At 40.2% G+C, this 21,114-nt stretch overlaps 2 protein-coding genes across 5 annotated transcripts; both read left to right on the top strand.

The window, feature by feature from the left end:
* The first annotated feature begins 279 nt into the window (after nt 1-279).
* On the top strand, nt 280-2,468 carry LOC103962157 (putative pentatricopeptide repeat-containing protein At3g08820). The gene has a single exon (XM_009374834.2). The coding sequence runs from the start codon at nt 355-357 to the stop codon at nt 2,422-2,424; it is 2,070 nt and encodes a 689-aa protein (XP_009373109.2). The 5' UTR covers nt 280-354; the 3' UTR covers nt 2,425-2,468.
* Nucleotides 2,469-3,538: 1,070 nt separating this feature from the next.
* LOC103962156 lies at nt 3,539-5,954 on the top strand. Of its 4 annotated transcripts, XR_007255010.1 has the most exons (6): nt 3,539-3,727; nt 3,957-4,287; nt 4,600-4,669; nt 4,771-4,862; nt 5,193-5,255; nt 5,800-5,954. XR_007255010.1 is itself a non-coding variant. In XM_048575381.1 (5 exons), the coding sequence occupies exons 1-4, from the start codon at nt 3,717-3,719 to the stop codon at nt 4,818-4,820; spliced, it is 462 nt and encodes a 153-aa protein (XP_048431338.1). In that variant the 5' UTR covers nt 3,539-3,716; the 3' UTR covers nt 4,821-4,862; nt 5,810-5,954. The 4 variants fall into 4 exon arrangements, 3 of the variants coding, with proteins under 3 accessions (XP_048431338.1, XP_009373105.1, XP_009373106.1); XM_048575381.1 differs by lacking the exon at nt 5,193-5,255 and having other exon boundaries at nt 5,810-5,954; XM_009374830.3 differs by lacking the exon at nt 5,193-5,255 and having other exon boundaries at nt 3,542-3,727.
* Nucleotides 5,955-21,114: the final 15,160 nt, after the last annotated feature.

The following is a 21,114-nucleotide window of genomic DNA, read 5'->3' as shown; positions in this document are numbered from 1 at the left end:
CGTCGACGTGACTCCTAAGTGAACCCGTTTTCGAGCCACATCAACAGTTTTGAAGAAATTTTTGGCAAGAAACATTAGGGTTGAAGTGGCATACAAAACAAAGTTCGGTTATAATGTTACGTCTTACTTAGTGGTACGAGTTTTATGCTAGATTTAATTGTTATAAAGATCCATTAGATCATTGTATTCAAGATTTAACCGTTGAGTTTTGCGCCATTCGGTTGTACGCAGAACGAAAGAAAATTTGCACAAAACATAAAAGGTATTAAAATTTTGAAATTGGTGGGAAAATGAGCAATACAAAACGACCGTTGAGTAATTGCCCTCCAAAATTCTTCCAGTCTCAAACAGGTTATGACAGCCATAGCCAACAGAGCATCCTCCCCTGCATTTTCCAAAGCCTTAGAAACCAAGCAATGCCTCCTTCAAGGCTTCACCTCCTTCAACCACCTCAAACACGCCCACGCCCGGCTCCTTCGCCTTGGCCTCGACCAAGACAACTATCTTCTCAACCTGGTCCTCCGCTCCGGCTTCGATTTCGGTCACACCGCTTACTCCCGCCACGTCTTCCGCCAAACCGCGCAGCCCAACATCTTCCTCTGGAACACCATGATCCGCGGCTTGGTTTCCAACGATTGCTTCGACGACGCGATCCAATTCTACGGCTCGATGCGGAAAGATGGATTCTTACCGAATAGCTTTACTTACCCTTTTGTTCTGAAAGCATGTGCGAGGCGATCAGACTTCCAATTGGGGCTGAACATTCATACCCTTGTGGTGAAAACTGGGTTCGACTTCGATGTTTATGTTAAAACCAGTTTGCTCTGCTTATATGCGAAATGTGGGTATTTGGAACATGCACATAAGGTATTTGATGAAATGCCGGAGAAAAATGTTGTTTCTTGGACTGCCATGATTTGTGGGTACATTGAAGCTCGCCGGTACAGAGAAGCTATTGATACGTTTCGCGGGTTGTTGGAGATGGGTTTGCGGCCTGATAGTTTTAGCCTTGTTAGGGTTTTATCTGCGTGTGGGAGGTTAGGGGATATAGGCAGTGGGGAATGGATTGATGGATACATAATGGAGATTGGTATGGGGAGGAATGTGTTTGTTGCTACCTCTTTAGTTGATATGTTTACCAAGTGCGGAAATATGGAGAAAGCTCGTCGCGTCTTTGATGTGATGCCCGAGAAGGATATAGTTTCTTGGAGCAGCATGATTCAGGGATATGCATCAAATGGGCTTCCTAAAGAAGCCATAGACCTCTTCTTTCAAATGCAGAAGGAGAATTTGAAACCCGATTGCTATGCCATGGTTGGCGTACTTTCTGCTTGTGCAAGATTAGGAGCGCTTGAATTAGGGGACTGGGCTAGCCATTTGATGGATAAAGATGAATGTTTCACTAACCCAGTTCTTGGTACAGCTCTAATTGACATGTATGCGAAATGTGGGAACATGGTCCTTGCTTGGGAAGTCTTTAAGGGGATGAAGAAAAAAGACCACGTTGTTTGGAATGCTGTGATGTCTGGTCTTGCTATGAATGGACATGTCAAAGCTGTGTTTGGACTATTCGGACAAGTGGTAAAAATTGGAATTCGACCTGATGGAAACACTTTCATGGGCCTTCTTTGTGGATGCTGTCATGCTGGTCTAGTTGATGAGGGCCGGAGGTATTTTAATAACATGACGAGTGTCTTTTCCTTGACTCCGACAATTGAGCATTATGGATGTATGGTGGATCTTCTTGGCCGTGCAGGTTTGTTGGATGAAGCTTACGAGTTAATAAAAAGTATGCCAATGGAGGCGAATTCCATTGTTTGGGGAGCGCTGTTGGGTGGATGCCGGCTACATAGGAATACCCAATTGGCTGAACTTGTACTGAAACAACTCATTGGGCTAGAACCGTGGAACTCAGCACACTATGTTCTCCTATCAAATATTTACTCTGCAAGTCATAAATGGAATGAGGCAGCAGATACCAGATCACAAATGAGTCGGCAAGGGATGAAGAAAATCCCGGGTTGCAGTTGGATCGAAGTAAATGGGGTTGTTCACGAATTCCTTGTCGGAGACGAGTCCCACACATTGTCAGATAAGATATACGCAAAACTTCACGAGTTGGCTAAGGAATTGAAAGCAGCAGGTTATGTTCCGACCACAGATTTTGTGTTGTTTGACATAGAAGAGGAAGAAAAGGAGCATTTCCTTGGCTGTCATAGCGAGAAGCTGGCCGTTGCATTTGGTCTGATCAGCACTGCTCCTACAGATACTATCCGAGTTGTGAAGAACCTTCGTGTGTGCGGTGATTGTCATGAGGCGATAAAGCTCATCTCGAAGATTACAGGGAGAGAGATCATCGTTCGGGACAATAACCGATTTCATTGTTTCATTGATGGTTCATGTTCATGTAAAGATTATTGGTAATATTTAATTTTTCGCTTTTTAGTCAAAATAGTCATTGAGATTTGTTTAACTCATCACTTTGGTTATGAGATTTGAAATCAATAGGAGTGGTCCCTAAGTTTGTCCACCATCAATCATTTTGGTTATTCCTTGAATAATTATGTAAATTAATAACCAAATGACAAAAATACTGTCAATTTAATAAATAATGAGCCAAAATGATTTGACAAAAATTGAGGGTATTTTTGCTATTTTATCTTTATTTAATGGAGATTTTCAACGAATGGTCAAAATGAATGATGGTGGACAAATTTATAAATCTACTTCTATTGATTTCAAATCTTATGGACCGAAGTGGGAGGTTCTGTAAATCTCAAAAACCATTTTGGTTAAAAAATCTTAATTTTATACATTTGTTTCATAGCAGTACCTTTGATGACAACACTTGGGGAGGCTTTCTTTATCCATTCTGCTTATATACAAACGATGCTTGTGAGACAAAGTAAGGGCCAAATGGCTAGGGGCCGTGATACATCCAATTGTACCACGGGAAAGACAATCAAATTTACTAGAATAAACGCGTGACGGTTATTCCTGCTTGTTAAATGAGTTTCACCTAAATCGACAAATGACCATCAAACTCACTAGCTTCAACCATCAACAATCACTCGAGCATGGTAAGGTCTCCTGGGATCAACGGATGACAATCATGAGCACGCCTCGTGAGTTTCTCTTGTATCAACGGTTACCAACCAGACTAGAGTAATGCTAGGAGATTAAATCTTGTAAATCAAATGATATAAAAGTTGATGATTAAATTATTACCTAAAAATTAATTAACATGCTTATTTCTATTAATAACACGTCATTTAATTTACATATTTAATTTAAAAACTTAATTTACCCAACGTTATCTATCAGAGTAACTAACAACAACGGCAGACGGTCACTTGAGCCTAGTATATAATTAGTCATCACACACGTCATGGAATACGTAAGTTTGGTGGAAAGTTGTAGCTGAGGGCCCACAATGACATGGAAAGCTGCTGATATTACTATTTACCAAGCATTATCCGGACGATTGTGATAAATATTAGAAAGTAGCCTCATCCTCGTCCAATAGCGCCAATTACCGCCATTTTGTAAAGGAATAAATAATATGAAAAATAGAAAAATTCCAATAAAAAAAAAAAATACAGACGTCTTTGACAAAAAAAAAAAAAAAAAAAAATACAGACATCAGAGCAAACGAAGTGTTGAGGAAAGCAGACCACCAAGTCGACCACGAACACGACGTCCAACGGCCAAGGGACATGGCAGCGATGTAATTTCCGCCCCCCACTTCTCAAAAACTGTTTTCGAATACCATTTTTCCACTCAAACAACACAAAAAGGTAAGCGAAAATTTGAAAAACCCAAAAAATTCCAAACTTGAAAACTGTTTTCTCGTTTTTGAGTCTCTTCCAATATTTTTTAAATTCAGAAATTTCAAGTCTTTTTTTTTCTTTTGCAATTTTTTAATAAATGGGAAAGTCGCTTCGCTCCACCGCCAGGCTGTACCAGGTGGCCAAAACGACGTCGCAGAACCTGGTGACCTCTCCTCCAAAGCAAACGAGGCCCACCTCGCCGACAACCCAGAAATCGTCGAAGCGGCCGAGGTTGTCGAAGAGGAAGGAGATGGAGACTGAGAGCAGCTCAGTGAAGGCGAGCAGCAGCAGCAGTAGCAACGAACATCGCGTGCCGCTCTCCGCCGTCGTGTCGGACTGCATAAAGCGGTGGTTCAAGGACACGCTCAAGGAGGCCAAAGATGGCGATATTAACATGCAGGTTTTGGTGGGACAGATGTATTACAACGGCTATGGCGTCCCCAGAGATGACCACATGGTAATTGCCTTTCTGGGTTTGGTTTCATTTGTGGGTTTTTTGGGGTTTTTTTATTTGGGTTTTGGGTTTTAGGGTTCAAGTTCTGAGCTTTTTGTTTTATGATCTTGTTTTCGTGTTCTAATCCTAATTAATTTAGATTAAGTGGCTAAACTTGTTTTTTGATCAATTTTATTAGCTAAAGTTGCAAGCTTTGTGTTTGGCACTGCAAATTGTAGATTAAATGTTAGGATTAGTACATAATTAGAGCTCTGGTTGTGATTGTGTTATGATTCTTGCTTGTGCTAATGCTTTTCGGTTTTCGGGATTTTACAGGGAAGAGTATGGATTACAAGAGCGTCGAGGACGCGATCTTCGGTTTGGAAAGTTAGTGATAAGCAGCCAGGTTGACTTCTGTCTTTGAAATTCATGTAATCATTGTCATTGTGCTAATCATCCTCACCATAACTAAATGTGCCACTGTTTGGTTTTGTGGACCTGTGGCAGGTTATAATGCAAGTGACTCAGATTCAGATGAACTGAAGGGTGATTCTTAGCACGACGAAGTTGGCCTTCGTGTCCGATCAAATTTTGAGCTGGTATCGCTATTGTTCTTGGCCTTCTTGTGCTTGTTCTTCTACATCCTGCAATGTTTAGAATAACATAGCATGCAAAATGAGTGAACAATGAATATGTTATCCATTCTCAAAATTTTATGATCATATGAAATCTGAAGAAGTTGGATTTGTGTTCTTTAACTGGTTATCAATTTACATGCTTCTTTGTTTTTGTTTGGTGGGGTAACTGCATTTTTTGTGTGCGTGTACTTGATCCACAATTGACTGACATTTACATGCTTTCGTTTTTGTTTATCTTCATTTATACTGTTGATGCAAACAAATTTACAGAATATTGCTTGTTTCTCCTAGATTTTCAAGCTTAGAATTTGCTCCTTTCCTTCCCTTCTACCAAGACAAGAGGATGGAGCAACAGTATGTAACATATTTCCTTCCCATTATCGTTTGTGATTTACCCTTTACATCCTTCCACTTCTCCATCCTTATCTTTTGTTAAGATTTCATTATATATGTCTGGTAAAAGAATTTTGAGGTACTATGGTCAAATTGAAATCTGAAGAGAAAAAAGTTAAAACTATTCCTTAAGCTTGATCTTTCAAGCTCTGTGTGCTAGTATCTGTTTGTGTGGATTGCTGTGTCTGCCATATCCCAGAGGATTTCAACTCGTCTTTCGTTGTGCCTTTTTACTGATGAATAGTTTAGCACACGTCGCTGCATAGAAAAAACATAAAATAGATTCAGCATTGTGCATATTTTTGTTCCTTATGGCTATTCATTTTTCTCTAGTACGAGACTCAGTATATGAAACTGAATAGTAAGCAATATTGTGATACCTAATGGTGGCAGGCAAGTAGTGATCAACAAATAACTGTATCCTCCGCCAGATAATTGATGCTTACCTTCTTCAATTGTACATATCCCGCAAAATTGATCTCTAATGTCTTGTTTCTTGTGGTAGGATGTCGTAGGCTGTGCTTGGAGTCGTGCTGACCCTCGCCCGTCATGGATGTGCCTGTAACAAGATTTATACTTTCTTCAGTTAATTTTGTTTATTTTCTGGACGTATCAATGTACCTAAGCCTTTATTTTCATGGGAAGACAATCATTTGTTAATTGCGATTTCATCTCTAAAATTTCGTTTGAGTTGTATGGACAACGTGTATAACATAACCACACAGGTTTGACCTAATACTTGGAGGAGATATGTTCATCTCTGCCTTAGCTCAGTCCAGGTACGGCCCAACGTGTAGGTTAATAGATTATTTGGGCCGAACAAATTTTAAAGGCTTAACTCACCTATGACGTCATCTGAAACTCAATTCTCCTCGCTTTACTTTGCACCGTTTGAAATTTATCGTTGAGGTGCAGTCATGGAAGAATACATGGATGTTGTCTTCTAATTCGGAATCCCATCGTTTTCAAGGGGATTAATAGGGATACGTTTTAGACATAAACTCTTCTGAGTAGTCCTTAATCTTTGAGGTAATAAATATCAGCAAAGTGAGGTAATAAAGGGACGCCTCAAATACGCCTCAAGCATGCCCCATGAAGACTAGGTGAGTATTTCACCAACTCCCACAAAACAGAGGCAATGGCTTTGGATTCATTTTTACTCACCACCATAACTATGGTGTATGCTCATCATACACCTCATCATCTGCCACGTGTCCATTCACCTAATCATAGTTAATTTTTTTCGAAATATAAAAATGAGCATTTTATTGTGAAAGTTAACCATGCTTAAGTGAAAGAACACGTGGCAGATGATAAGTTGTATAGTGAGGATACGCCATAGTTTATGATGGTGAGCAAAAATGCTCCCAATAGTTTCAATAGTCTGATTTCGAATAAAAATAAACTACTTGAATGTAAAACGCATTGAAGGCCCTAAAAACTTAAGGACTCGTTTTCAATGGCTCGTAGAGTCTCAGAGCAATTCCACGCCTAAAAAAATGAGCTGGTTCAAAGTTTATTTAATCCACCTAAATGAATAGTAATTGACTGCAATGAACAGTAATTGGTTGAGTGCATCTTCACCACGGTAAAGACTTTGACATTTTTTTAATGCCAAAACGTGCGCCCACGTATGTGTGATCCCAAGCGTTAGCCGCAAAAAAGAACTCAGCCCTTGGCTGACGTCAACATGAGCTGGCCTAGAAGCTAAGGTAGACTTTGGGCTAGCCTGTTCTGTGGGGTGGAGTGAGTTTTTTTTTGTGGGGTGGGGAGGGGGGTGGGGAGCGCTGGCCTTAAAAATAGACTTTGGGCTGTCACATTTGTTAGTGGTGGAAGTGCTATAAGGAATCTCAAGGCCGGCCATTCATAATTGCACATGCCATTGGAATAGAACGTGGCTCAGTGCTGCAATTGGAATTTCTGTCGCAATACCCTATCGTAAATCTTATATTCTAACACTCTGAACAGGACTCTGGTCCATACAATCTCAGATAAAAATTTCAGGGTCGATATATGGCTCGGCTTAGACTGGATTCGATTAAATTGGAGCTTCATTTTCTCCAAGTGACAATTTCAAATGTCGATCCCTTTTCATTTGCTTAATTCAGTGGACCTTCCTCCTCTTTGTGTGTTGCTTCAATATGCTGATGACAGGAGTGGCTGCTTCTAGGCTTGGATTGTGGATGTTTGATTTAGCAGAATCCAACAAATGCAGGTAAAGCAGAACTTTTATCTTATTACTAAATTTATTATAATCTCCCGGGGTTTATTTGTTTGATGCCTACAATTAATATGTATCCATATTTTGGACAGGTTCAAGTTTCTAAATCGGATCGTTGGATTTGATGGATTATATTGTGAACACGAAAGTTCCTTGAAACAAGAAACAAGAATAACGTGTACAAAATAATATTTTTGTGTTTAATGATTTTGGGGTTACGATCTCTTTGTAATTTGATCCTCTGATTCTATCTCCGTAAGATGTAGATTTGTTGATCCAAGGGCCGTCGAGGCTTGATCTTGGATGAACAGTTATAAGTTTCTTCAAGGGCCTTCGTGGCTTTGATCTTGAAGGTTGATGAAAGTTTCTTCAAGGGCCTTCAAGGCTTGATCTTGAATGTTGATGGATGAGCGGATCTTCAAGGGCTTTTGGGCTTGATCTTGAAGAACGTTTGGTTTTCTTCAAGGGCCGTTGAGGCTTGATCTTGAATGAACAGTTGGTTTTCTTCAAGGGGGCTTTTGGGCTTGATCTTGAAGAATAGATGTGTGGATTTGTTTGTTGATCCAAGGGCCGTCGGGGCTTGATCTTGGATGAACGGTTGTATGTGTGGATTTGTTGAGGTTGTTGATCCAAAGGGCCGTTGGGGCTTGATCTTAGGATGAACGGATGAACACTTTCTTCAAGAGCTGTCGGGCTTGATCTTGAAGAATGGGTGTATGGGTTTATGGATGAGTTGTTGATCCAAAGGGTCGTTGGGGCTTAAGCTTAGGATGAACGGATGAACACTTTCTTCAAGGGCCGTCGGGGCTTGATCTTGAGTTGGTGGAAGTTCTTCAAAGGCCGTTGGGGCTTGATCTTGGGATGAACGGATGAACACTTTCTTCAAGGGCCGTCGGGGCTTGATCTTGAGTTGGTTGAAGTTCTTCAAGGGCCGTTGGGGCTTGATCTTGAAGGAGGATTTGATGAAGAACAAAGAGTGCTTTCTTGATCCTTCGGGATTTTCTTGAGAGCTTTAGAACTCTAAGGCTTCAAGGTTTTGGTGTGTGGAGAAATGTATTTGTGAATTGGTTGATGCTTGATACCTTGATGGAGAAGCCTATTTATAGGCTTTGAGAATGAATCACCACCACAAAATATTTTTTTCTTTTCCAAGCACCATTGCCTAATTTTCCCACTTAATGCAATATTGAAATTGAAGTGGTGTAACTTATTGCCTAATTTCCCACTTAATACCATTTAAAACTTGAAGTGGTGTAATTTATGGCCTAATTTCCCACTTAATACCATTTTAAACTTGAAGTGGTGTAACTTATGGCTTAATTTCCCACTTAACACCATTTTAAACTTGAAATGTGTATGCTTTGTCATTGCCCAAATGAGAAAAACTTGCTTTGATCCGTAATGGATTGAAGTATGCTTGCCTTGTCATTGCCCAACATGAGAAGAAAAACTTGTTTTGATCCTCAATGGATTGAAATGTACTTGCCTTGTCATTGCCCAAAATGAGAAGAAAAACTTGTTTAATCCTTCAAGGGTATTTCTCCCTATTTTGTTGAGTCACACGCCACATGTATAATTTGTACAACACGTGGCGTATGCCATGTATGCCTTGACACGTCAAAACTTTAATGCATTGGTGAACATTTGTTTTACTGAAATTTCGATGTCTACAAATGCCCCCACTTCAAGGCGCGTCGTAGACATGTGCTTGACACGTGTAGAAGATGCGTTTTGAAGTCCCTTAATGTAGATGTCAACCCAAGGGCCGTCGAGGCTTGATCTTGAATTGGGCTGGAAATTTCTTCAAGGGCCATTGAGGCTTGATCTTGAGTTCGACTGGAAGATTTTCTGGTTTCCTCCAATCGTTGATTTTTCGCAGGCTTACTCTTGAACTGGGTGCAGGATTATTTTGGTCTCCCCCGAAGGCCTGAACTTACTCCTTTTATCTGGAGTTGAATTTGATTCAAGGGTGGAGAACACTTGATTTCGAATCGGGCTTGTGATTTCTTCAAGGGCCATCGAGGCTTGATCTTGAATTGGGCTGGAAATTTCTTCAAGGGCCATCGAGGCTTGATCTTGAATTGGGCTGGAGGAATCTTTTGGTCTCCCCCGAAGGTCTGAACTTACTCCTTTTATCTGGAGTTGAATTTGATTCAAGGGTGGAGAACACTTGATTTTGAATCGGACTTGTGATTTCTTCAAGGGCCATCGAGGCTTGATCTTGAACTGGGTGTAGGATTCTTTTGGTCTCCTCCACTCGTTGATTTTCCTTTGTGCTACTCTTGAACTGGGTAGCAGGATTCTTTTGGTCTCCCCCGAAGGTCTGAGCTTACTCATTTTTTCTGTTTCTTTGTTCAATCTCTCCAATTCGTATTGAAGAGGGTTAGAGGATAGCTCAGCATATGCAGTTGTAGCTTGTCTCCACATGCTTCAATGTATCATTTTCACTTGCCTTACTTGCTCCCCTTTGCAGAAGTGGTATTTCCTTATGCAGGTTTGGCATCTTCTCTTGTAGTATTTGTCTTCTGATACAGGAGTGGAATGCAAACCTTGCATTTGAATGGACCATCACTTCTTGGTGGCAGCGCAAGTTTGAGTGGAGGTTCCGACATATTGCTCTCTCTGTCCTTGTCTTGGCAGGTGAGAACAAGGGCAAAGGAAAAGACAGGGAAAAAGCATGATATGAGATACCTTTGCTTTCGCCCTTGATGATATGAGATACTTTTGCTTTTGAAGAAGCAGCGAATGAATCAACACATATATTTGTTGTGCTTGTCTCCACATGCTTCGATTTACCGTTTCCTCCTGCCTCATCTGTATTCCAGGCATCTGGTATCTTCTTTGGGGGTACATCAATAGTTGAAGATGAGTACTTGAGAGCAGGGCTGGGAGTGCACTCTCGGAGGTGAGGAAGAGTTGGGCTTTTTTTTATTTTTTATTTTTTTTATTTTTTTTTATTTTTATTTTTTATTTTTTATACGCACTTGTAATTTCTCGGAGATCAATGAACATGCTTTATTTTATCAGTGTATTGTGCTAAATACAGATAAAACATATACATCACCAAGATGTGTTATTTCCCTTTTTTTTTTTTTTTTTTTTTTTTTATTTTGATGATGTGACTGTACTTGAAGTTTTGAAGTTTCAAATTGCCTACGTACCCTTGGTTGAGGAGGGATCAAGTCATGACGTAGTTCAAATGAGTGATGGTTTTGATGATGATTTTGCCGTACACAGTTTATGCTCTTGCGGGCCAGGAGCGTGATACATGGAAGACTTGTGCTGCTTGAACTTGTATTTGTCGCAAAGCTCGTCCACGAGTCGGTTGGAGAACTGCTTTCCGTTGTCAGTGATAATGTAGCGAGGCACCCCATATCGGTGGATGATATGCTCCTTGATGAAACGAACAACAGTTTCCTTTTTTACTTCCCTTAAAGGGATGGCTTCAGCCCACTTGGAGAAGTAATCTGTTGCAGCTAGGATGTAAGCTTCCCCTGCAGATGACTTTGGCGTAATTGGTCCTACAACGTCCAATCCCCATGCGTCGAACGGCCATGAAGCAACTGTAGGGTGTAATGGTTCAGGCGGTTGATGTATGAAGTTGGCGTGGAATTGGCAGGCTTGGCACCTTTTGGCGTGTTCCAGGCAGTCCTTCACCATGCTCGGCCAGTAGTAACTCATTCTTTTAAGCCGGAAATGTAGCTTTGGTCCAGACTGATGTGCCCCACACACACCTGAATGTGCTTCTTCCATGGCTAGATTAACTTCTTCCTCACCTAGGCATCTCAGGAACACTCCTTCAAAAGAGCGTCGATAGAGTGTTCCTTTGTAGTAAAGGAAGCGAGGTGCTCGTCGACGTATTTCGGAACGGTGTCTGAGATCATCTGGAAGCTTTCTGTGCTCTAAGTAGTCGATCAGCGGCTGTCTCCACTCTTCAGCATCGACTGGAAGTACTGAGATGACATTTGTATCATCTAGTGACATTTCATTAACGAGCGGAATCACCCATCTTTGGAAAACTGGCACGTCTGTAACTTCATCTTTTCCTAGTGTCATACTCAAGGCTAGATTGGCGAGAGCGTCTGCCATTTGATTTTCCTTTCTTGGCACATGTTCCAGTGTCACAGCTTCGAACTTTTGTAGCAGTTGGGTCGCTAGCCGGAAGTATGGGACGAGATCATCTTTCCTCACCTCATATTCAGTTCAGAGTTGATTGATTATGAGCTTGGAATCGCCATATACCTCAAGAGCTGTGATTTCCATGTTGATCGCCATTTGGAGCCCGATGATCAATGTTTGGTACTCAGCAACATTGTTGGAGCATAGCTCATTCAATTGGAATGAGTAAGGTAGTATTTGCCTTTGTGGCGACATGAATACTACTCATGCCCCCGCTCCGTCTGCTCGTGCGGATCCGTCGAAGAACATCGTCCATGTTGGGAAGATGTCGATGTAGAACACCTCCTCGTCAGGCAAGTCGTTTGAGATTTTCCAATCAGCTGGGATTGGATGATCGGCAAGGAGCGTTTGGTGCTGTTTGCAGTTTCAGTTCGTGCAGGCAATGAGCGTTTAGTGCCGTTTGCAGTTTCAGCTCGTGCAGGCAAGGAGCGTTTGGTTGTCACCTTTTAGGCTCGTGCGAACGAGGAGCTTTGGTTGTCGCCTTTTAGGCTCGTGCGAACGAGGAGCTTTGGTTGTCGCCTTTTATGCTCATGCGGACCAGGAGTGTTTGGTTGTTGTTGTGGATTTGTCAAGCGATCTGGGAGAGGCGTTCCTCGCAATCTTCATAGGAAGGAGCCTTGATCGAGTAATTAAAGAAGTCTTCTGGGAAGAGGTCGCACATTGTGATGGGGATGGACGATCTTTGTGTCGAAATTTCATTATCTCCAACACTTTCACATTGTTCTGGAGGTTGACAATAGCTGTTTTGCCCCCTTTCTGATTGGTGCACTTGTGGAGAAGACATATGTTTCTCGTGCAGTTTCTTCGAAGCGACATGAGTCCATCCTTCAATTTCACTTGACTTGGAGCATGCCCCCAACAGTCGAGGTGAAGACTTTGAGTCGAAAGAGCCAGAAGTGACATCTTTCTTAGGGATTTCATCTTCAGTGCCGTCCTCTTGGGTTTGTTGGCATGAAGATTTGCCAGTGTGGACGATGATGCGCCTCCTTACCTTCAGTGGTCCTTTTGTGTCGACCTCTAGGATTGCTTGGCGCTTCATCCTTGAAGGAATCAAGCTTCGAACGTCACCTTTTTCTGCTAGCCCATCGAACTTTTCTTCCTTTGGTGTTGTCTTCCTCTTTCCAAAAGGCTTCTCATTATCTTCAAATCTTTCCGAAGCTGATCGTCGCAGAGGAGAGATAGCTGTGTTGCTTTGTTTCTTAGGCTTTAACAACCTTTCAAAAACAGAGCTTTGGGATGTTGGCGTGCTAAGCCTCTTGAAGACAGAGGTTCGGCCTTGACTACCAATGCGATTAAGCACTGAAATTCTGGAGCTTGAATGGCTCATCCTATCGAAGACCGACGTCCGAGGGGCGGGTTTAGGCTCTTTTTGGTCTTGTTCAATGCTCACGCTGATGTGTTGAGCGCTAGCTTTCTTCACTTTGCTTGAAATCTTCACAGGTGCATTTGGTGTGAAGCCAAGTCCGGCTTTGTTGTTGTCAACTCCGTAACCATGCTCCTTCAACTTCTTTTGAGTTTTGGTGAGGTTACGTTCTTTGTCATTGACGGTGTTTGAAACCTTCTTTCCAAGATTTGAAGAGGAAGCAAAGTCATGCCTAGCCTTTGACATAAGTTCGTAGGCATTTGGGTTAAAGCCTTCTTCGGTCTTCTTAGTTGGAAGAGAGCTTGGTTTCATTTTGACGCCATGCTGTGCCTCCAGACGGTTGATGAGTCCGGCGATTTGCAAGTTTTTCTCCTCTGCAGTCCGTGTGAGCTTTGCGATTGCTTCATTCATCTGAGCTAGCTGCTCCTCGATTGAAGTTACTCCAGTGGTCATGACTTGCATAGTTGTACTGTCGCTCGAATCAGCGTCGGAGAGTAGGGACTCTGAGTATTTCCTCAGGCTTTCCCCTCTTGATGCCCTTAGCGAGGCTAGGGTGATCACATGCTCGTGCCTCAGGTGCTCTTGTTCCTTTGACAGAGTTAATGTAGGGGCGGAAGCCGCGGCAAAAAGAGCTCTTGCCTTACTTCGGGTTATGGTGCCCGAAATATCACCACTTGCGGCGATGATGTTCTTGTTCTTTGCTTTGATTTCAGGAACAGCTTGATCCTTTCTTGATGCCATTTGCGTTTTTCGATGATTTGAGGATAGAGATGAGAGGTAGAGATGTCCCACTGGGCGTGCCAAATTTGTGAACACGAAAGTTCCTTGAAACAAGAAACAAGAATAACGTGTACAAAATAATATTTTTGTGTTTAATGATTTTGGGGTTACGATCTCTTTGTAATTTGATCCTCTGATTCTATCTCCGTAAGATGTAGATTTGTTGATCCAAGGGCCGTCGAGGCTTGATCTTGGATGAACAGTTATAAGTTTCTTCAAGGGCCTTCGTGGCTTTGATCTTGAAGGTTGATGAAAGTTTCTTCAAGGGCCTTCAAGGCTTGATCTTGAATGTTGATGGATGAGCGGATCTTCAAGGGCTTTTGGGCTTGATCTTGAAGAACGTTTGGTTTTCTTCAAGGGCCGTTGAGGCTTGATCTTGAATGAACAGTTGGTTTTCTTCAAGGGGGCTTTTGGGCTTGATCTTGAAGAATAGATGTGTGGATTTGTTTGTTGATCCAAGGGCCGTCGGGGCTTGATCTTGGATGAACGGTTGTATGTGTGGATTTGTTGAGGTTGTTGATCCAAAGGGCCGTTGGGGCTTGATCTTAGGATGAACGGATGAACACTTTCTTCAAGAGCTGTCGGGCTTGATCTTGAAGAATGGGTGTATGGGTTTATGGATGAGTTGTTGATCCAAAGGGTCGTTGGGGCTTAAGCTTAGGATGAACGGATGAACACTTTCTTCAAGGGCCGTCGGGGCTTGATCTTGAGTTGGTGGAAGTTCTTCAAAGGCCGTTGGGGCTTGATCTTGGGATGAACGGATGAACACTTTCTTCAAGGGCCGTCGGGGCTTGATCTTGAGTTGGTTGAAGTTCTTCAAGGGCCGTTGGGGCTTGATCTTGAAGGAGGATTTGATGAAGAACAAAGAGTGCTTTCTTGATCCTTCGGGATTTTCTTGAGAGCTTTAGAACTCTAAGGCTTCAAGGTTTTGGTGTGTGGAGAAATGTATTTGTGAATTGGTTGATGCTTGATACCTTGATGGAGAAGCCTATTTATAGGCTTTGAGAATGAATCACCACCACAAAATATTTTTTTCTTTTCCAAGCACCATTGCCTAATTTTCCCACTTAATGCAATATTGAAATTGAAGTGGTGTAACTTATTGCCTAATTTCCCACTTAATACCATTTAAAACTTGAAGTGGTGTAATTTATGGCCTAATTTCCCACTTAATACCATTTTAAACTTGAAGTGGTGTAACTTATGGCTTAATTTCCCACTTAACACCATTTTAAACTTGAAATGTGTATGCTTTGTCATTGCCCAAATGAGAAAAACTTGCTTTGATCCGTAATGGATTGAAGTATGCTTGCCTTGTCATTGCCCAACATGAGAAGAAAAACTTGTTTTGATCCTCAATGGATTGAAATGTACTTGCCTTGTCATTGCCCAAAATGAGAAGAAAAACTTGTTTAATCCTTCAAGGGTATTTCTCCCTATTTTGTTGAGTCACACGCCACATGTATAATTTGTACAACACGTGGCGTATGCCATGTATGCCTTGACACGTCAAAACTTTAATGCATTGGTGAACATTTGTTTTACTGAAATTTCGATGTCTACATATATGTTATGGGAATAATCATCTCTAACCCACAGGTAATCATATTTTACTTTATGGCTTGATGAGTTCTTGGTAGGATTGCGACTCAGATCAGGTCAATCCAAATCCGACAAAACCCTACTCGGCTTTTAAACTTTCCGAAAGAGAAAAATAAGTTTAAAACTCAAATTGTCAAGTATGAATTTGAGTTAGATTGACTCACAACTTACTTACAGAAAAATCTAAGGTGCAATCGAGAATATATCACTTTGTGTTACGTAGAATTAGAGCCGGCTTTGGGGGTAGCCGGAGTAGGCGCCCGCCTAGGGCCCCCACTTTGGAAGAGCCCCCAATTTTTAGGCAGAGCTAGGCAGGTCTAAATGGAAATGGGCGGGAGCTATGTGGACTTATATGTAAACGCAAAAATCTAGAAATCTTTTGTTGCAGGGTTGGCCTTGTGTGAGGAAGAAGACAACCCTATTCCCAACATCATTTTAATTGCATGATTTTACTTAAGATGGTCTCACCATCTTTTTTTATAGATGCACGTCTTTTCCCTTTTAAATAGTCATCACCATCGTCTTTTTACTTTTTTTGCTTCTCTCTTAAATATCACCTTATTGCCCTATTTTAAGATCACACCACATATATCTTTATTATGTACCTAAAAGGCTAGAAGTCTCACCTTTTTAAAAAATGACATTATTTAATGTTCAAATTAATTAGTTTATATAATAAATTATTCAAATCCGCGTATACGAAAATTATTATCCTCTTCACTCTAGTATTTTCCCTAGCTATAAGATATTGTCTCTGCAATCCAACCATTCATTCATTTATTGAATGTAACAAGTAACATTGTGACAATAGAAAAATGATTGGAATTTGGCATACTGGGTAGGGACTTCTTTTTTTGTTTGAATTGGTTGAAAAATTAGATTATGTAAACTTAATAAGTGCATTTGCATCTAAAAACACGAGACAGGTAATATTTGAATAATGTTCGTATGTCTTTCTTTTTTTATATTAATTTTTAATGATATTTGATGCAGAAATAAATTTTTCATGTATTTAGTGAAATTTTTTACACATGTCAACGTACAAAGGATCGGGAGTCAGAGAACTCTAGGGCCCCACTTCGAAGGCTCGCCTAAGGCCCGCAAATTCTCAAGGCCGGCCTTACGTAGAATGATATACCAATATGATAATAAACACAAAATCATATACAACTGGTTGCACCTAAGTTTTTCTCGAGTTGCATTCCTAGTTTGATTAACCCAACATCATTAGTTTATATCAGTCAAGCTATAGGCCAAAAGCCTAAAAGTCAACTTTTGCCAGTTTCTTCTAGCTCAGCTTCATTTGGCTGTTTGTTTAATTGTATTTGTTATACATTGTTTAGGACTTTTGGAAGTTGTCTTTTGCTGTCTTTTGCTCTCGTTGACATTGGCTGCATTGCTCTATACACGCATCAGAAAACGCATCATTCATTTTGAGAAGTTGCCTGCCTTTCTTAAATGTTTTACAACATCATCACAATCTGCAATTGTTCATATTAAACTTCTAAAGTTGGGTCTCTATCCATATATATACTATTTTTTGAAAAAATTAGAGCAACGATCTCTCAACTAAAAATCTTTAACTCATCAAGATGTGCGACTATTCCTTTTCATTAACTTCGTCAGAATTCCGTCAAAATGAGTCATGTTGGAATGACCATTACTACAATTTGGTTAAAGATGAGGGATCATTCCTACAATTTTTCTCATTTGTTTTTCTATATTTGCCTCTTGATTTAGCCTCATGTGTGTGGCATGTGACTCATTTTGACGGAAATCTAATGTAGTTGACAAAAAGGACTATAGTTGCATGTTTTGATGAGTTAAAGGACCAATAGTCATGGATTTTTAGTTGAGGGATCATTTCTACATTTTCCTCTTATTTTCTTCATAAACATCAATCATCGGTACTGTTGGTCTAGTGATATTTTTATTCATTTATAAAATTAATGTCTCATACTCGACTTACATATGGATGACAAGTCCATTACCTAATCATGACAGACTTATTGTGTGACTTAACTCAATTCTCTTTTTCCAAATATCATTGTACAAAGCACATTTATGCTACTAAAATCGTCAGTTAGTTTTAGAAATTCAAATACCAAGTGAAGCTAGTATTATTTGTGGAAGCGATCTTTTCAGAGTCATGATTCCAATTTGCGGAGAGATTTTATCATGTTACGGAATAAATTTTTATGCCAACGTCCCACTCCTCTCTCCTGATCTGACACAGAATGACCCTAACATGAAATGCATCCGATTGCACTCAACAATTTCGCAAACTGCGATGGAAATGGTGAAGGGACCTTTTGCTATACCTGCTTTTAATAAGGATATTTTGGATCATCATGCATGCGAAATGATAAAATTTGAATACGATGCGACTCAAATTCCACCTTGCACGGTGGCTCATGTGAAAAGTATTGTAAGAAGTTAGTCACTCCACGTTGAACACCAAAATTCTCAACTTAATTCCAATTTCCGTACGAAAGCCCTTTTGGTCCATCTATTGGGCTATGAATATAACTAGTCAGCTTGAATTTGCGGTAGCTGGGTTGTCATGGAATTGGTCAAAACTTGGAAAGCCAGGGGTTTTGTCCGTACAATTTGACTGCGGTATTGGTCAAAACTTAATTCCAATTTCCGTACGAAATCCCTTTTTGGTCCAACTTTTGGGCTATGAATATGACACAGTACAGTAGTTGTGCTAATAAAATAAAGATGAGTAAAATTTGGTTTAAATATCATGTTCTTACACTACATGACTGTAAAATTGTCATGTAAGTTGTTTTCTTTCTCAAAAATAAGAGATTCTCTTCGGTCGCAATTTAATCATATGTAAATCATCTATTAAATAGATATATTGTACTTTTTGAACACGTAATAAACATTTATTGGATGATACCACAAAAACTAGGGTTTGAGCATGCAATGAACTTCCTCAAGGAAAATAGAAAGAATTATCGAGTGCTAGTGACCGTTGACAAAGGATCATATACTTTGTAGGAGAATTTTCTACCTCTGCCGTTTTTTCTTTGAGGCTTCAAAGTTTAAGAAAAAAAGGTTGCTTGACTAATAGTTATGATAAAAGAATCTGGATATTCGCCGGATCCTCTTTGTGAGGATCTCAGAATTCGTCAATCATGTCTGTTCATCGTACATCATGCAATCAGAAATTATTTTAAATATTTTTATTTAAAATTAAACACAAACATTACTTGACAAAAAATGACTGTAAGATGTACGATGAACGGACACGATTCACAAATCCCCAAAATTCTCACCAAAAGATCCGAAGATGATCATGTTGGAACATGAAAGCATAAAACCATTTCAATCATCTGAAATAAGGAGCGAAGAGCAGACCATTTCGAAAAGCACGATTAACATGCATGGATGCATGTCTGAATTGTTCACGTAACTTATATTAATTTTTTTTGTATAACATTACCCAAGCCCTAAAATCCTAAACGCTAAAGTTGAAAGTATTCCATGGATTCACGCTCAAGAATATGAAATTGATGGTAAACTAGACTTTTCCTAGACAATTCAATGACGTCGTGTATGAAATTGCGTACATACACAACCAACTTTTAATTTTGAGCGGATGGATATTGGGACAAGATGGTCTCAGGATCATTCAAAGTTTTGGGAAATATACATGTAAAGTTTTTTTAAGGACCCTTCGAATATTTGGTAGGGTCTTTTTTGTATCTACCAAGTGTTTGATGTAATGTATGTTAGACATATCTCGACAGGTTGCATCGATAATACTCTACAAATTCTCTTTATCACTCATCAGATTGTTTCAGCATATTTCGATAGGTATTGACATATGTACAATATGATTTTGCTGACAACAACAAGTTCATCAAGTGTTAGAGCAAATGACTCAGTTATTCACTGAATATTTTTTTTTTTTGGCACGCTTTCATGCTATGTTTCTCTTTTAAGAAACTTGTACTTAACACAGAGATCCTCCAAAGTTCAAATTCTAAATCCTAATCTCCATATAAAATTTCATATATTGGAATCAATATAACGAAGTCTTCCTATTTGATCGCCAAATAAAAACACCTATGCATGTCTTTATCTCACTTCTTGGTTCTTGCGTAATAATTTATGTCAAATGGACAGTGAGATAGAGGTAGGGGAGATATATCTGTTCAAGAATACACAATTGTTGACCCTAAAAACTATCAAGCCTACGTGGCACGTATGCCAAGTAATTAATAAGCTAACTACGTCCTACGGTTGTTTGTGGGGCATGCCAACTGGTCGGCCGAGCTCTGCCAGGGAGTAAAATGTGTTGATGTTGCGCTGGGCGGGCTGCTGATTTCTTGATCTTGTGACTACGGCCAAGGAAGGAATATGTCTCAGCCTTCGGATTCTAGAGCTTGAAGACAAGGCTGCTAGTCTTGCGAAGTTCACAGATTGTCGGCGTCGGGTTCGGTCACGGTGATTATATTCGTGATAGTATAAGCACGCCGAACTAGCACCAAGCTATACGGACACAAGTACTCAAAAGAGATGTATGTCTTGATGGTGCATGTGGTTTGACTGTCAAAATGCCGAACTCTAAAACTTACTTATGCATATCCAATCATAAACAACTCGGCGTTCAATGTGTTGAGCCCAATAACTTGTAACACCTCACTTCGCTGAGAGGCTAATGGGATGACCTCTACCAACAAAGACTCGAAAATCCTTGTTGGCCGAGACTTGGATAGGTAATCAGTCGGCCTAGACGCAGTGCTGTTTATCCAAACTGAAGGTGCTTCATGGTTGGCTGATTATGCGGCAACAGTTGTGTTTATCCAAACTGAAGATGTGTTGGTGAAAAAGGAAATTAAAAATCTCAAGGTTGTTGAGAGATTTCGCGTAGAGTGAGAGTTTGCGCAGGGCAGTTTGTGTGTTGAATTGGAGGGAGACTCAAATGTTGCCTACGACTCTATATTTATAGTGGTTGTCTTTCGCTTGGCACGGCCTGATAGCTTTGTAGAGTCTAATTGCCACTCTAACTTTGTAGAACATCACTTGCCACGTTGACTCAGAACTTGTGTCTAATCACCTTAGCCGTCCAATATCTCCAAGATATGATAAAGGCTATCTCCTAATTCTCCTTGAAAAAATAAATATATCTTTCCATATGCATGACCTGACCAAATGAATGCATCCTATTCCAACTGAAACTTCTCCTTCTCCACCATGTTGGTCCAGGTGCAACCATGCATGCATAATAAATTGCCTTTTATTTGCAACATAACCTAATCTCTTAAGAGACCATTTTTTTTTTTATCAAAAACCATCTAACAGACCTCATGACAAGATAGGAGCATGTGTCATTTGTCCTTCATGATTATTCGTGACTTTTCAAAATAAAAACCTAGGTTTATCACATCATCACCAAAAGCAAGGCTTATCCAGGCTTCTTCATGATCTATCCATGCATCCTGATCCCCATTTAATGAATTTCAAATTCATTTTAAATTCATTTATGATTACTTGTAAATTTGTCACCACCACACGACACGCCAAACACCCTAAATCAATTTGAACTGTGCCGCTTGCTTGGGATATAATCTGCATCCATCTCGCTTAAGAATATGCAAAGATAATTTATATTAAAAGATAATTGTTATGATAAAAACCATAATATTATCTTTTAACAA

The sequence above is a fragment of a genome, unplaced genomic scaffold (assembly GCF_019419815.1).
Source record: "Pyrus x bretschneideri cultivar Hongxiangsu unplaced genomic scaffold, Pyrus_bretschneideri_v1 Contig11, whole genome shotgun sequence".
In the NCBI taxonomy this organism is placed as follows: domain Eukaryota; kingdom Viridiplantae; phylum Streptophyta; class Magnoliopsida; order Rosales; family Rosaceae; genus Pyrus; species Pyrus x bretschneideri.
The sequence above is the reverse complement of the archived record's forward strand: the minus strand, read 5'-3'. Positions and strand labels throughout refer to the sequence as shown.

What these genes read in the sequence shown, in the direction of transcription:
- LOC103962157 (XM_009374834.2), top strand. Translation starts at nt 355, where the DNA reads ATGACAGCCATAGCCAACAGAGCATCCTCCCCTGCATTTTCCAAAGCC.
- LOC103962156 (XM_048575381.1), top strand. An exon ending in TCCCCAGAGATGACCACATG is followed by an intron (nt 4,288 to 4,599) that starts GTAATTGCCTTT and finishes GGGATTTTACAG; the next exon opens with GGAAGAGTATGGATTACAAG. An exon ending in AGTTAGTGATAAGCAGCCAG is followed by an intron (nt 4,670 to 4,770) that starts GTTGACTTCTGT and finishes GACCTGTGGCAG; the next exon opens with GTTATAATGCAAGTGACTCA.